A 14,284-nucleotide genomic window follows, 5' to 3' on the forward strand; every position below is an offset into this window, starting at 1 on the left:
AATGCGGGGTATCACGGTGGAAGCAACTAGCAGTAAGGCACGAATGGTGTCATGAAAGGGGGACTTTCTGGTCCAGTTGCAATGAGAATGGTGTGAATGTGGTGGATGTGGTGCTGCAGAATGAGGGAGAAAGGGTCAGAGCGCGAAAAGTCCTGTGGAAGTATGGGCTAGCAGCAAGTTCACATTCCCAATGGGTGCTGCTTGCAACATCCACTAAAACAATGCAACCAAGTGGTGTGGTTTACAGCAGCAATGAGCCTGATGGATCTGAAGGAACTGGATGTATCAACATAGCCACAGATGGCATGATTGCTGAAGGCCGTTTGCTGTTGCCCGTTTTGTCTGCTGTGGTTGGTTATGTCATCAACTGGGTGACTAGCTTGGTGCAGTTTAGCCACCCCCATGATTGACTGATAAGATAAGATTGGTGCCATACAAGATCCATACAAACATTCAATACGGAGTACATCCAACACATCCCGCAGAGAGAGAACGCCCGCCAGCACGATCTCACACAGCAATCAAAGCGGAATTCCTGCAGTATAATCTCCCTCAGTCCTTAGCTCGAGTCCCACACAGCCTCCAAACTCCGCAATGGGTACCCTCACCTTCCCCCATCATCCTCCCCGCTCCGCTCTCCGCCACAACCACTCACTAACCACTCAACACCTCCTCCCAGACCAAGACGGCGACTCCGAAATGCTCTCCTCCTCTTCCTCCTCCCCATCCTCCTTCACCTCCGACAACGGCCAACGTCCCCAGACACCCACAGCCGCACACCCCTTCATCTCCGCCTCCACCACCACCACCACTACCACCGCACACCCCGCAGCCGGCCTCTCCTCCCCCCCCGCCTCCCAATCAAAACCACAATCATCCGCACTGGACCTGACCAGCGCCGAACACAGACTTCCCACCCCCGCCGGCGGCAGCGGTAGTGCTGCCCCCGGAGAGCCGGAAACCTCCACTTCCACTGCACAAGTTTCCTCGACGGCAAACACCACAGCGGCCGAAGCGACAACGGCATCGCCGTCAAATCCCGCGCAAACTGAGGAGGAACTGATCCTCCACGGCCCGCCGGGCGCGTCGTGGAACAACCGCCAGGCACAAGAAGAGTACAGGCGGGCGATGGAGTATGTGATCGATAAGGATTTTAATCTAGGTGGGGAGCCTACTAATTTCCCTATTTCCCTCCTGTTACTTTGTGACCGTTTATCTAACCTTTGATCTTGTAAAGACGCTTTCGGGGATCCGTTCGATGAGCGAGATATGGAGATGCCGTCGTGATTTAGCGCTTTGCAATTTACCCTCTACGGTATTTTAAACAAAAGCAGATTATGGGGTTATCCCGGTGTCATCGGCGCTGAATGGGAGTTTATACGGATGTTTGGTCGAGTGAAGCGCTTCCCGGGCTGAGAGAAGAGGACAGGCCCACGATCCATTTCCCTAGACGCATGACGGTGCTGTCCACGGCTGTTGTTGGTTTTACCGGTATAGCGTAAGTTTCTAAAGCGAGCAATCATAGCCATATTAAAGAATAAAATTAAAGGACGCTACCTCGATAACATGCAAAACAACGTATAATAATGTTTTACATCAAAGGGGACTCGGAACAAAAAGTATCAATAGAGCAAATAGATAACTCATAGCCCGCAAAGGAGAAAATGGATTCAAAATAGTGAAGACATTGCTTGCCCACCTCACTCCACGCTTGCTTGCATAGCAGAGAAATAATCGCTCACACCTTTTTCCACCATTTGCAATGTTATTGTGAGGAAGGAAAGGGAAAAAAACAAAAAGATATCAGACACAAACACCCTACCAGAGTGGACTGTGTTCATAGCCGCCCAAACATCTCCCTGCAAAACACTTCCTATGGATATGCGCGGTGCCGGCGACTGTCGTAGAATTTCAAAATAAAACGTCACATCCGATACCCGCCGCTCTCCGGAAATCACTTCTTAAACATATAATGGCCGTAAATCCCACCCACATCGCCAACGCAAACCGGAACTTTCCTCATTCCCCACCAACGTGCCCCCATTTTCCATGATCTTCTGCCGTCGTCACGAGGCATCAACTTCAGGTCGTTCGGATTCGTCGGTGGCTCTCGCACATACCACCCTCGCCTTCCCAAGTCTCTCACCACCCAACCATTCCGGGGGCTCCGTTGACGAAGAGGCGTGATAATCCGTTCAGTTAGTTCAATCACGTGCAGGGGATAGCTCTGTTGGGTCACGAGAAGGCATGATTTGGGATTCAGAAGCGTTGCTTGGGTCAAGTATGGATTCTTTGTGAGATCAAGGTAACGCAGCTCCGGACGAACCCAATCGACCTCCATTTGATTCTCGCCGGATGCGGGGCGAGGCTTGAAAAACGAATTGATGTCATCGACGGTAATATTCGCCGAATTGAGGCCGAGTTCCTCCACGTGTTTAGATAGCCTGAGGAGCATTGGCATTTGGGCAGATGTGATCTTTGCACCGCCAAGGTTGAGAGATCGCAATGTGGATGTGAGATGCGGCAGGAGCGCCTCAACATCTTCTTCCTCGAGGATCCGGTGCCGCGAAACGTCTGACATCAGGTTCAAATACACCAGCGTGTCGCTGACAGCGGGATGCGTTGTCAAAAATTTAACCACCTCAGATCCGGTCAGTCGCGTGCATCGGGAGAGGTTCAAATGGGTAATTTGAGCGCTGTGTGGAATCAAGAACAAGGTTTTGTTGGTGATCTGAGTGTGCGTAACATCGAGATGGGTCAAATTCACCAATCGCGGCAAGAGGGCCTGGAAGGCATCGTCCGGGAGGCCCGTGCATTCGTGGAGAGAGACCCGCCGCAAGGTACGAAGCTGCGGTGGGAAACTGGGGTCTTGCGTTACAGCACCTACGAACCCAGAGGAGAAGGTGACTGAAGAGCAACCACAAAAGTCGACAGCTCGCAGGGTCGGGGTATCAGAGAAGATCTTTCGCATGACATCGCCGTTCACATCATCTTCGACGTGCTCTTGTAGCAGTAGCTCCTTTAGATTTGGGAGTAGGTTCAAGCACTCCAAGAGCGTCCTTGACGTCAAATTCTGGATTTCGAGATTCATTTGCTGGGTTCGGCCCAGTCCCACAGAGGTGAAGTGGGAGAAATCGAGTCGCCTAACGATGGTCCCCAGGGATGGGTACTGCCTGATGTGATTCAAGGCTTTGGAAAAGATGATCGAGTGCGGAATCGTGATGTGGCGGTATAAGACACTGAGGGTCGCAGAATGAAGGGTGCGGGAAGTCAAAAGGCAAGAGATTAAATCAATATTGCGTGGCGTGTATCCATTTGGCGGGATGTCAACTGCTAGATTAGAGATGATCTGGTCTGCGCATTGGGTTAGCATCCATCGGCCCTGAAAACGACCTGCGGACCCGACATACCGAGGATTTCAGCAGGGAGCTTCTCGATCGGAGCAGGCCCCCTTTCTTTGGGTGGTTGTTCTTCCTCCTTGACAGTGGGGGTGGGCTTCACGGTGGCCTCCTCCCACGCCCAACCTCTAGACTGATGGCCGCCACCCAGGAGACGGAGGTCACTGTAGCTCCTGCTTGCTCTCCGGCCTCCCAAGCGGATCTGTTTCCATCCCAGAAATCCGCCGCATGGGCAGCAGAAGTCCGGGGTCTGGGTCGGGCTTTGGACGTTGAGCGCCGTTTTGGCGGGGTTGGACTGGCCTTTGGACGGAGAGTTTTCTTTATCGACGAAGGACTGCGCGATCCCTGTGCGTCTATCAGCGCGCTGCCGCGGATTGCGAGGATCAGAGGAGACGGGTAGGTCAAAGAAAAGGGAGTATAAGAGACTGTAGACGGACCGGTGCTTTCTTCCTCGATGGAGCCAAACGATTCACGACGAGAGCTGCTTGAGCGCGAGTTGGAGTTTGAGCCTGGAGAGGTGCGACGAGAGTGATGATCGGGTTTGGGTGAGTCGATGTCCATTTGATCGGCGCGAAGAGAGTGGAGTGGGCAAGCAACGGCTGCAGGCGGCGGAGGAGCCATGGTCGGTGGCATGATGCCCTAGTCGCAGTAAGCATACAGTCACGGTGAGTCCTCCGTATAACACGGGTGAAGATCGCAAATCAACCCGAAACCGGACCGTGCAGACGCAAGGGTGAAAGACGGGGTGGAAGAGGCCAGTGACCGGCGTGGAGAGACGTGGATGAAGCAGGGATGGACGGGGACCCCAAGTTTGCCTCCCTGCAGCCCAACAGACGCTGCGATCTCAGCAGTTTGCAGCGGATGCAGCAGATGTGCCTTGAGAGTACAGCGGCCCGCGGAGATTTGATTGACAAACAATCACCAAACAACAACGCAGAAATGGAGACATACCTCTCTGGCCTGCCGACAGTGAGTTTCCTTTTTCTGTGACTTGGGACGAAAGTGAATCCGGGACGAATAATTGTGGTGGCACCAATGGCCCTGCGTGGATAGAGACCGGGAGCGAACACAGATAGTCCGGTTGCTGAATATGTGGACAAGAAGAGGTGGTTGATGATGGATTGAAAGTGCAGTGGGAGAGGAGGAGGAGGTGAGAGGAGGTCGGTTCAAGGTTGAGTGCCGTTTTTGTTAGTCACAGGGAGGATCTGGGTCTCGGCGGACCAAAGCATGAATGGGCTGGAAACCTGCACGAGCTAATAAACAACGGGATTCAAAGATTTTATTTTTCCTGCTGCCCCAGAAAAACAAGCACTAACTAACAAGGTTGCTGGCCAGGGTCGGTTGGGAATGGAGACCAGGGAATTTATATTTATCCCATGGGTGCTGGCTGCAGCGCATGCACAACAGCAGACTGTTACTGCTGGGAAGATCTCTCCTGCCCATCTTAAAAGGCAATGTAGTCAGCCTGGCCCTATCTCTCCTGATCCTATTCCCTCCTCCTTGTCATCCTATCCCCTCCTCTCTCCTCTCCTCCTCCTCTTCTTCTTCTTCTTTTCTTTTTCTCTTTTTTTCCGCCGCCAGGATTCTGCCACATAAAGGCGGTGGGTTAATGGGGGCTTGGCGCTTTTAGTGCTGCGTTACATAAGCCACAGCCAATCAGAAGCTGGCGCTAAACCCTAACCGGTTTCCATTATGTCATAGGCTTCGAGTCCGCTCACAGCCAAAATGCCACCTCACCCTCTTCCTCTGTTGCATCTGTTGCAATTATTATTCGGAAGAGTTGGAGAGCATGGGATGGATTCAACAGGGATCAGAATGCGAAGCAACAGTGCAACAGGGGCCCATTTATCGGTGGAACCTGAGGGCTGTCATGTGATGCCCTCCGCACAGTTCACCCGCTCCTTTCCGTCCCCCTGATCATCCCCAACAACTATTAACTCACCCCCGGAATTGGCTCCCTCCGGCCGCTGTCAACTGTTGATCTCAACGTCCGGGACTTCAAGGCTCAAGCTTCAGCAGCCGAAACTGATAATCGACAATCCCGCCAAGCTGGATGTGACACTGCTGATTTTTTGAACAGCTGGCGGGCCGATCGCGCCAAGGACGGAATTGTGCTTGGGAACCTCAATTCGGTGGCGGACAAGCGGCTTTGAGTTGCAGGAATCAAGGCTTGGTCCGTTACACGCTGGGATTGGCAGCGCTTGGCTGGTTAACTCGCCTTTGCTTTGGCGGAAAGGGAGAATCCGAGAGCGGAGGCTTCCACGGTTCCCGAGATCCCAAATTCCCTTGAGAGCCAAGCTTTGAAAAGCTTGCCCTGCATTGAACTTCCTCTTTGGTGCAATAACCATTTATGATTATTTCACCTTTATCCAGACATGTTGCTTCTCAACACCTTGGGCTGCGCTTTAGATGGCGTACGATTCCACCCACTCATCGAAACAGGAGCCACCCGTCAGTTCTTCGGAGCATTCTGCACAATGTCATTCGCGGCCGTGGGGAGCATCTCCCTCTGTACCAACTCCGCCACGACATCTATGATCCAGTCTTGACAATTCTTCATCCGCACCGGCTTCTTACTGGCTAGCTACAATCGCAACACCCATCCATCAGCTATACACTTTCCCTTCCCCCCGCACCTGTAACAAGGAAAACGTACCTTCAACCCATCATCAACAACCTTCAAACTCGCCCCAGGCGCCGGCACACCCATCGCAATCCCCTCCAGGCTGTCCACCGGCTTCGCCTCCTCTCCACGCTGCTCATTCTCCCCACCATCACCATCACCATCACCATCACCATCCACGTGCCTCACAACCACCACGCCCTCCTCTCCCGTCAACTCCCCCAGCTCCAGCACGCTAAAGTTCCTCCCCATCGTCCCCAACCGATATCTCCGCTGCACCGCGTGCGCGAACCCGGCGTACACACTGCCCTCAACGTGGATCCGCTTGCCAATCTCGGGGTCGGCGGGATGTGCGACAAAGAGGGACCAGTGGGCGGGGAAGAAGGGGGAGTGGTCGATAATCAGTGCAAGAGACGGCATTTTGAGACTGGAGCATTGCTTCTCGCCTGGAGAGAGAAGCAGCTGTGGTTGTTGTGGCTCTTGATAGCTCTCGCGTTTGGGAGCTGGATGGCGGATGCTGGGGCCTAGACTTGCCCACACTTTTGACAGGGCTTGGATAGGTGTGATTGGCGGAATGCAAATGGGTCACCTGGCATCAAAACCCGGGACGCTAACTACTTTAGGCTAGTGAATCAAGTGCCCCGTGCTGCGGCCCGATGTAGACCCGGATCTTGGCAAGAACCCCCCTTGATAGCATTCCTCACCACTAACGTCCAGAGTATTACTCTGGACTTCGTCTGAGAATTCTGCGACGGAATCTTGTCTAGATTATGTATTACAGTATTATCATTACTATTTGCCAACCCGATGTATTATACAAAATCCCATATATCTCGATTGCCTTTCCTACCTTTCCCTGATTAAAGAGTCAGTGGTACCGCTTGCGAACCGCCACCTCCATCCAATTTTAATAAACCCCGGGCAGAATCCTCCACTTCACAAGCTTCTTATATCTCTCCCAATCCTCACCATACTTTTGCGAACACGCTGCATCGTCGCGCTGCTCTCTGTGGATAAGCATAAACGCAAACCACGCGCTGTAAAAGTACGTGTAGAACATGCCCGCCCCCTTGGTCGCAAGCACCTCCCGACCGTCAAGCGTCTTCGCCGCATCAGCAATGGAGCTCCCAGCCGGGAAGATGAGATAGCCCGCCAGCGCCGTCGGAAGACAAAACGGCAGGGACTGCAGCCAATCGCCAAAATAGTTGATGTGCCGTGCCATCCCCCACCAACCCGCAGTAAGCAGCCTGGTGCCTCTCTTGGTCTGGATGTATGACATGCCCGCCACGCTGGGATGGTCGGGTTTCGTGCGGAAGGTATACTTTTGGGAGTTGGCGGCCCGGAATATAGAGACGCCGATGGCAAATGTGATGCTCACGGCAGCCAGGCCCGCCCATCCCAGATGCACCGGATAGACCGACAGGTACCGGCATTGGGTCGAGTACAGAAAGGGTACCCAAATGATATCACCAAAGGTAAGCATGAACCCTAACCCATCAGTGATGATATCCATCATACCCAGGAGGCCCGATTCCGCATACTGGCCCTCGAGCACATAGTATGTCTGGATGCAGCAGATGAACACGATGCTATCAGACACATAGCCATACGTCCGGTACTGTTTAGCCACAAAGGCAAGATCGAGCAGTGCCCAGCCGGTCAGGCCAGGACGCATCTCTAGCCACGCCTTGATATCGACCTCGCCGAAGAACGGCAACGTTTTACGTGGATTTAGCTCACGGCCAATGAAGAAATCGTAGAGCACGTTTCCCGACTGGCCCCCGATCGCTAGCTCTCGCAGTTCACTGTTACCGGGTTTTACACCGAAACTGCCGGCGTAGACGTATATGGAGATGGCATAGGCCAGGAGGACGTTCGCAGTCAAGATTTGCAGGTAATTGTCGGTAATGTACCTCCAAACCACAAAATCCGCGCCATAGATGTAAGTACCAATGCCGGCCAGAACCAGATGGACGATGGTTGAGTAAAAGGCTACAATCCACAACATCAGTTTCACGCGCCACGGTAAACGGTGTTTCCAATCCCTCACCATTAAACCGATATTTCAGCGGACGCCCCGACTCGCGCAGCTTGGTCCCATAAATCTCTTGCGCCGGCAGAATCCGGTAAAGCAGCAGACTGAATAGGTAGTATGCCAACACCCAGCCCGTAACCTCCCAACTGGCGAATTGCGAGACACTCCCCGGCCATGGGATTTGGGCCTTGAGCTTCTCCCACGTGAGGTTCGCAGGGTCCCGAAGAGCCGGAGCGGGACAGCCTGAGATATCGTTGCAAGTGAAGTACAAGAAGTACATTAAGGGAGGAAGGCCGAACACGATCCCGGCGGCACCAACCCTAAGATCAACGCGTCAGCGGGCAATTGTTCAGATTGACTGTCCCAAGAATCACTTACGGGCCTCCAAACTCATATTTGTGCGGCATGGCTTGGGTGCATGCAGAGAAAAAGTGTTGCGTGAACTTCAATGCGTCAATTGAGCCTTGTGTCCGGGACAGAGATCATGAATGGCATCCATCCTTTTGAGACTTGAAATCATCACGTGCCAGCTCCTTTTTTTCGCAAATAACGCTAGTCCCCATTTGGTGTGGCTCAATCTAGTTGTATTGGCGCCTTGGCATAGGGGGGCATTCGATTTCCAGCTGATTTTGAAGGCAAACACGTTCGCTGTAAAGTTGATATATATACGTATGCACATCAATTCCTTACTATGAGGATATTCCCGGGATCTCAAAGTGATATTTTGTATGACTATAAACTTCCGACAAAGCCCAAGCCGAATTTGAAGGGTATGGCAGTTGGTAATGTTGAATTCTCCCACGAGTAAAATGAGTGAAGCGTTTCAAGCACGTTTCCGAGTCCCTTGTTCCCCAGTTAATTGGGGAGGCCATGTTGAAATGGAAAAGTCGACCTTGACCACCATATGCTTGCAAGAAAGGCAAACATGGTCTTTCTGCTGCCTTTCCAATGGCTGCTTTTCTCATCAGGGGAAAATGTAAGAAAGAGAATGTAAGAAAGAGAATGTAAGAAAGCGGCGGGGCGATATCACCAAATAACGGCATCCAAAGTTCTCTGAAACCATTCCAAGCGACATGACCCATACCGCACAGGGTCAAGTCACACGGAGCCTTTTGGCCGGCGAGCGATGTTTTTCGCACGATGATCGCTTCACCCATCCCTGGTCCAGCTTGGAACGGTGGAAATCGATCATCAACGCCCTTCCTAACTCAGCATTCCATAAAACATTTTCAAACCTAAAATCCTCGTGAACCACCCCCAAGGCGTGGATTTCCTTCTTTGACCTCGCGATTTCATGGAGAAGAGTCTGGGTGTGTTCAAGTTCGGTTGTGCCCCCCCCACGCCATGAGGAGCATATGTCGAATTTGCCCGGCCCCATGCAAAAAGTACGTTTTCCCCATGTCAATTTTCCCAAGAAACACTAGTACAGCAGCGCCTTGTGCTTTGTGAAGTACTGCGTATACCTCTGATTCGCGTGAGACCTCGTTCCAGGGTCGGGATGTCGTCCCTTTGCCAACGATGGTATAACCATACGAAGCACACGTCAGCTTGAACGGGGCCCCATACCCCCCACAAATCCCAAATGGAGTGCAGTTGAGATCGAGATTTTCATCTAGCTGATGCTTTATTAGCTGTACCAGGCGTTCTTTGTTAATAAGGTGATGGTTGCCACCTTGACCCTGTTGGTGTTGCTCGACATTCGGGCAGTTGTGATCCAACAAGTCGTTTTGACAAGACCAAGCAGGCATTTTTGAGTGCAGAATTTTGCAGTGTGAGATTGACTCTGGCCACTTGACCCACGGGGAAGGTCTCCTTGGCGTAACATTCTTTGGGTGGGCGGGGGGGAGGTGACTTGGCTGATGTTCCGCTTACGGCTGGGTACTACCTGGTTTGAATCGGAGTCCGATGAGTCCGAGGACTCGGAGTGACGGGGTCGTTCCTGGGGCGCACGACGAGTTTGAGAACGCGTATAGATTTTGCGAGTCTCTGCCTCTGGTCCTAGAGGGGAAGATGGCACATATTCTGAATTTGGCGGAGTTCTCTGGCGCTCATCTTCAGGGATTTGAGCTCGGGCATAGTCCAAATCCATTTCCCAGAGGTGAAGATTTTGCATTGCAGCTTGGCGCCACTCTTGGGTCCGTATTATCCCATATCGGAAAATGTTCTTGGTGTCATCTGCGCGTAACCAGCACATGATGCAGAAATCAAAGCAACAGTCGGAGCTTGAAGCAGTTAAAAATCTTCAAGTGCCTGTCAATCTGGCGACTTGGAAAGAGTTGAACGGAGAGTTAGTCAGCACCATAAATGCTGTGAGATAAATATACCCTATGTATGGAGTATGGAATCAAGACATCTGCTATTGAATGAGGTTGGCAAGCACTCCATAAGTAGTATGCTGTCAATTGTCATTGATAGATGGATTGGGGTAGAAATAAGATTAGTGAGCCAAGCCTCTAGCTTAACTAGTGCCGAGCGCTTGGCCACGAGGCAACCAACAACCGGAGTTCCAGTGAAGGGCACGCTGCGCTCCAGGGGCGACGAGCCCGAACCGTGGGCACTGGTCATGACAACGTGCAATACGCTACATATGGAAGCTGCTGCAATTTACGTTCCATCTTGATCTCATCCAGAATCTTGGTGAAGATACTATCCAATTTCAAGCGTCAAACCATGGGGCAAGCCAGCAGGTCCGAAGACCTGATACGCCAGTTCATGACTCACCGTGGCGGCACGACCAGCCCGGTTGCACCCTTCAATGGACAGCCCAAGAGTCTCAACTTGCGTGACCAAGCCATGAAGAAAGCCTGCAAAGCGGGCTGCATTGCTACCATCGATGCTGCCTTGGACCTCGGCATCTCTGTGAGTGCTGTGCCGGTCGCTTCCTTCACAGTTAAGCGCGATGTCAAACCCAGGCGTAGACAGCCGAAACCTGTTGCAATTGTCGACAGAAACAGCGGCAGCAACACCATCCTCATCATCAAAGCCCTCACGCTGCAGCTCGCAGCCAGGGGAGGACATGTCGAGACATTCTCGCACCTGGTCTCCCTCGGCGCGCGGCTCGACGAGCCGGGCACGTCGCTCGCATCCATCCAGTCCCTGATCAAGCTCGTCACTCAGGGGCCGGATGCGCCCGCCCTGCTACCCTTATTCTTCGCCGGCGACCTTGCCCATCAGCTCAGTCAGGAGATGCGTACTGACATGCTCATCGGCCTGCTGAAGGGGTGTCGTCCCCCGCGCTCATCAACAAACACCTTGTCACCTGATGAGTATGTTGACCTTGCCAGCACTCTGCTTGATGCTGGTGCCAGCCCGAACGCTTTCCGCGGCAACACGTTCCGCACCACATCACCACTCTCTGAAGCTGTGCACACGCTTTCTCCCGATCTTGTTCGCCTTCTTCTTGACCGTGGCGCCTGTGCTGATGGACCGCTCGAGGTGGAGCCGCCTCCCGCGCCATGTATACCTTTCCACATCCCACTCTGCGCGCTTGCTCATGCCTTGGCGACCTCGATAACAAATCCGCCTGTTCGGGCAGCTCTCATGCAGATAGCGGAGGTGCTGTTGGACCATGGCGCCGACATGAACATTTGTGTGCCATACCTCCAGCACGGTAGTTCGCGTGTCTCCTTCACCAGTCCTCTCCTCGTCTTCCTTGACGCGGTTGACTGCTGGGAAGGCTATGATAAACACAACAGCAGTAGCCCTCATATTTCTGACGTGCTCCAGTTCTTCTTGGACCATGGTGCAAGCCCCAACGGGCGAGAGCACCCAGCCTATAATTCTAGGAACTCTCACATCACGCATGCAGCACTGCTGCACACCGGCCACTACCGTCTTGGACCGCCGCGGGATGACTACATCCAGGAGCTGCTAAGGGAATGGGGCGTGGGCAGCTTGGTATCCCCAATCTTCGCGTCAGCGTTAACGCTGCTGGCGGGCCACTACGCCCCCAGAAATGGGATCTTCGGGATTCGCGCGACGGCTAAAGCCCTGGCGAGGTACGACTACCGCACCACACCAGGGTCACTGTTAGGCGAGGACGAGGCTGTTCTTGCCGGCTGGAAGCGCGTCATAACCTCCGTCGCCAGCTCGCTCACCCCATATGAGCTGAATGAATTTCTCTACACCTACGTCGTCCACAAGGCGACGTGCCCGGGTGCTAATTGGATTTTTTACTTAGACCGTCACGAATCCGAGGAACATCCGATCGAGGACCTCGCCCGGGCGACGGTCGAAGCATTGCTCGCTGTGGGCGCTGACATCAACTACCGCCACCGGAAAGTAGTCCCAGAAACCCAACAGCAGCTACGAGAAGAGAAACGAGGGGGGTCAGGAGACAGCAATCCAACGGCACTGCACACGCTCTGCCTCTGGCTGGCTGGTAGGGCGGATGAGAAGCTCGAGTGGCCAACCGGTGGCTGGGAGCCTAAATGCGCCGGTTTCAGACACACAGCACCGCGCGTGGCTTTCATCCGGTTCCTGGTTAATAAGTGTGGTGCTGACCCCCTCACTACGTACCAAGGCCGGACCCCGGCTGAGATTCTGGTGCAGCTGAGGCGACCGGAACTTGATGCTGAGGAAGAGGGAAGGCTGAAATTCCTGGATCAGTATGACCCTTCTGTGGTCAAGGGGGCGCGGCTAGAGTTGGTGACTTTGCTTGAGAGGGCCGCCGCCCATACATAAGCTTCATGTTCGTAAAGGCTGTCAACCAATACTGATAACATGTGGCAATGTTTCTGGGTGTCAGATATGTATGTCTTGTCGGAGCAGAGTGGTAAACATGTCTTAGTGCTGATGGTACTCTGTACTATCTTCCTGAAGCGCGATTGATGTTACGTTAGAATTATATGAAGAGGGGATGTTGGCTGATCTTGCTTGCTATCTCCTCGAGTTTGAGATGCTCAGATCCGAGTAAAGGAATTTGAGATCTCCTCCAAATTGTTGCAATTGATAGATTGATTAGAGAGAAAATGGAGGGTAAAGGAAGTCTTGACATTCCAGATCTTGAAGCCTCCTGCCCTGAGAGTGATGTCAGGAAAAGAAGCATGACATCAAGACACCATCCCCCATCTCCTCCTCCATTCGTCCCGTAGTATGGCGGATCTTCGTCCCAAACCCACTGATTTGTCGACCGTTTTTTAGTGCGAGGCGCAACATTTCCAGCAATCTTTCTATATTGATAAACACTGTCAGCTTCGGGTCGTCCTTTCACTCCCTAACTTCAGAGCGGGGAGTTTGATGTTCATAGTGAGCCTCCATTTCTTGGGCTTGACCAAGTTCCGCCATCGGTTCGAGGATTGATTGTACGTACTCCATAACGCGCCTTACTCTTTGGATCAGGATCAGCACGCTTCCCCCCTGGGGGCATGACATCGGTTACACAACTTTTCGCCCGTCAAAACGGCCTCGATTGTGGCATCAATTACGGACCGGTCAAACCAATTCCAGTCTGCCTCATCACGGGCCTCGACCTGTCCGTCAGCGGAATCGCCTGGGACTTTCAGTCAGGAAATGCGAAGAGGGACGATACTATGATAACCTGCAACAAGAGCGTCACGGGCGATCCGGCCTACAAGGAGGGCGACACGATTTATGTGATCTCGAAGAAGAAGATGGCCAGTGCGAGGCTGAACGTGCCAGAAGACGAGGCTCAGCGCGCGGCCTTTTTCAAGGCTCACGCCGACAGTGTCCTGAAGGACGACGAACCGAACACTTCAGTTGTGCATGTCAAGCCGACCGGTGACAGTGAGCCAGCGGGAGAACAGAGCAAGTAGGAGGGAGCGTGCGGTGGATTAAGATGGGGTGTGAGAGGAGAATGCAATACGAGTGTTTGATGCAACGGCCGATATGATTTGAGAATACTGCTGTAACTTACTTACATGTAAACTGTCGTTACCGGAATCCATAAGCAGTCAAAGACAAAGTTGTCCGTCACTACAAGCCCTGATAATTTTGCGAGCGCGAATAATAACTTCTCTCTCTCCCGCTCTTCCCATATCTCAAGCCCGTATTAGCAGCTTCGGCTTGAATACTTGAAACCTAGGTAAATAAAGTGAAGAGAAAATGTACATGGAAGTCTGTGGAGAACTCTCGGTGCTGCGTGGATGATGTCGCTGTTGTTCTTCACTCGCCATACTCCGCCCGTCCCTCCGCACGTCCCTCCGCAGGAGGCTTGGACAGGATAAACTAAATCTTAGAATAGCGAAGGAAAAAAAATAGACAAAGCAA

The 14,284-nt window shown here is 52.8% G+C and overlaps 6 protein-coding genes across 6 annotated transcripts; 2 read left to right on the forward strand and 4 right to left on the reverse strand.

Annotated features, from left to right (window-relative positions):
• Positions 1-594: 594 nt before the first annotated feature.
• Positions 595-1,287, forward strand: UREG_05333 (uncharacterized protein; the record flags this gene model as incomplete). The annotated part of the gene is made up of 2 exons (XM_002584598.1): positions 595-1,162; positions 1,238-1,287. The coding sequence occupies 2 exons, from the start codon at positions 595-597 to the stop codon at positions 1,285-1,287; spliced, it is 618 nt and encodes a 205-aa protein (XP_002584644.1).
• A 667-nt stretch (positions 1,288-1,954) lies between these two features.
• UREG_05334 (uncharacterized protein) lies at positions 1,955-4,019 on the reverse strand (the record flags this gene model as incomplete). Its single annotated transcript, XM_002584599.1, has 3 exons — positions 1,955-3,354; positions 3,411-3,743; positions 3,836-4,019. 3 exons carry the CDS (start codon positions 4,017-4,019, stop codon positions 1,955-1,957), a joined length of 1,917 nt encoding a protein of 638 aa, XP_002584645.1.
• A 1,831-nt stretch (positions 4,020-5,850) lies between these two features.
• UREG_05335 (uncharacterized protein) lies at positions 5,851-6,273 on the reverse strand (the record flags this gene model as incomplete). Its single annotated transcript, XM_002584600.1, has 2 exons — positions 5,851-5,982; positions 6,055-6,273. The coding sequence occupies 2 exons, from the start codon at positions 6,271-6,273 to the stop codon at positions 5,851-5,853; spliced, it is 351 nt and encodes a 116-aa protein (XP_002584646.1).
• A 655-nt stretch (positions 6,274-6,928) lies between these two features.
• On the reverse strand, positions 6,929-8,463 carry UREG_05336 (Delta(14)-sterol reductase; the record flags this gene model as incomplete). Its single annotated transcript, XM_002584601.1, has 3 exons — positions 6,929-8,013; positions 8,072-8,376; positions 8,435-8,463. 3 exons carry the CDS (start codon positions 8,461-8,463, stop codon positions 6,929-6,931), a joined length of 1,419 nt encoding a protein of 472 aa, XP_002584647.1.
• Positions 8,464-9,706: 1,243 nt separating this feature from the next.
• On the reverse strand, positions 9,707-10,250 carry UREG_05337 (uncharacterized protein; the record flags this gene model as incomplete). Its single annotated transcript, XM_002584602.1, has 2 exons — positions 9,707-9,882; positions 9,929-10,250. 2 exons carry the CDS (start codon positions 10,248-10,250, stop codon positions 9,707-9,709), a joined length of 498 nt encoding a protein of 165 aa, XP_002584648.1.
• A 476-nt stretch (positions 10,251-10,726) lies between these two features.
• UREG_05338 (uncharacterized protein) lies at positions 10,727-13,830 on the forward strand (the record flags this gene model as incomplete). Its single annotated transcript, XM_002584603.1, has 3 exons — positions 10,727-12,699; positions 13,334-13,359; positions 13,403-13,830. 3 exons carry the CDS (start codon positions 10,727-10,729, stop codon positions 13,828-13,830), a joined length of 2,427 nt encoding a protein of 808 aa, XP_002584649.1.
• Positions 13,831-14,284: the final 454 nt, after the last annotated feature.

Source organism: Uncinocarpus reesii, genomic scaffold, assembly GCF_000003515.1.
Source record: "Uncinocarpus reesii 1704 scaffold_3 genomic scaffold, whole genome shotgun sequence".
NCBI classification, from domain to species: Eukaryota; Fungi; Ascomycota; class Eurotiomycetes; order Onygenales; family Onygenaceae; genus Uncinocarpus; species Uncinocarpus reesii.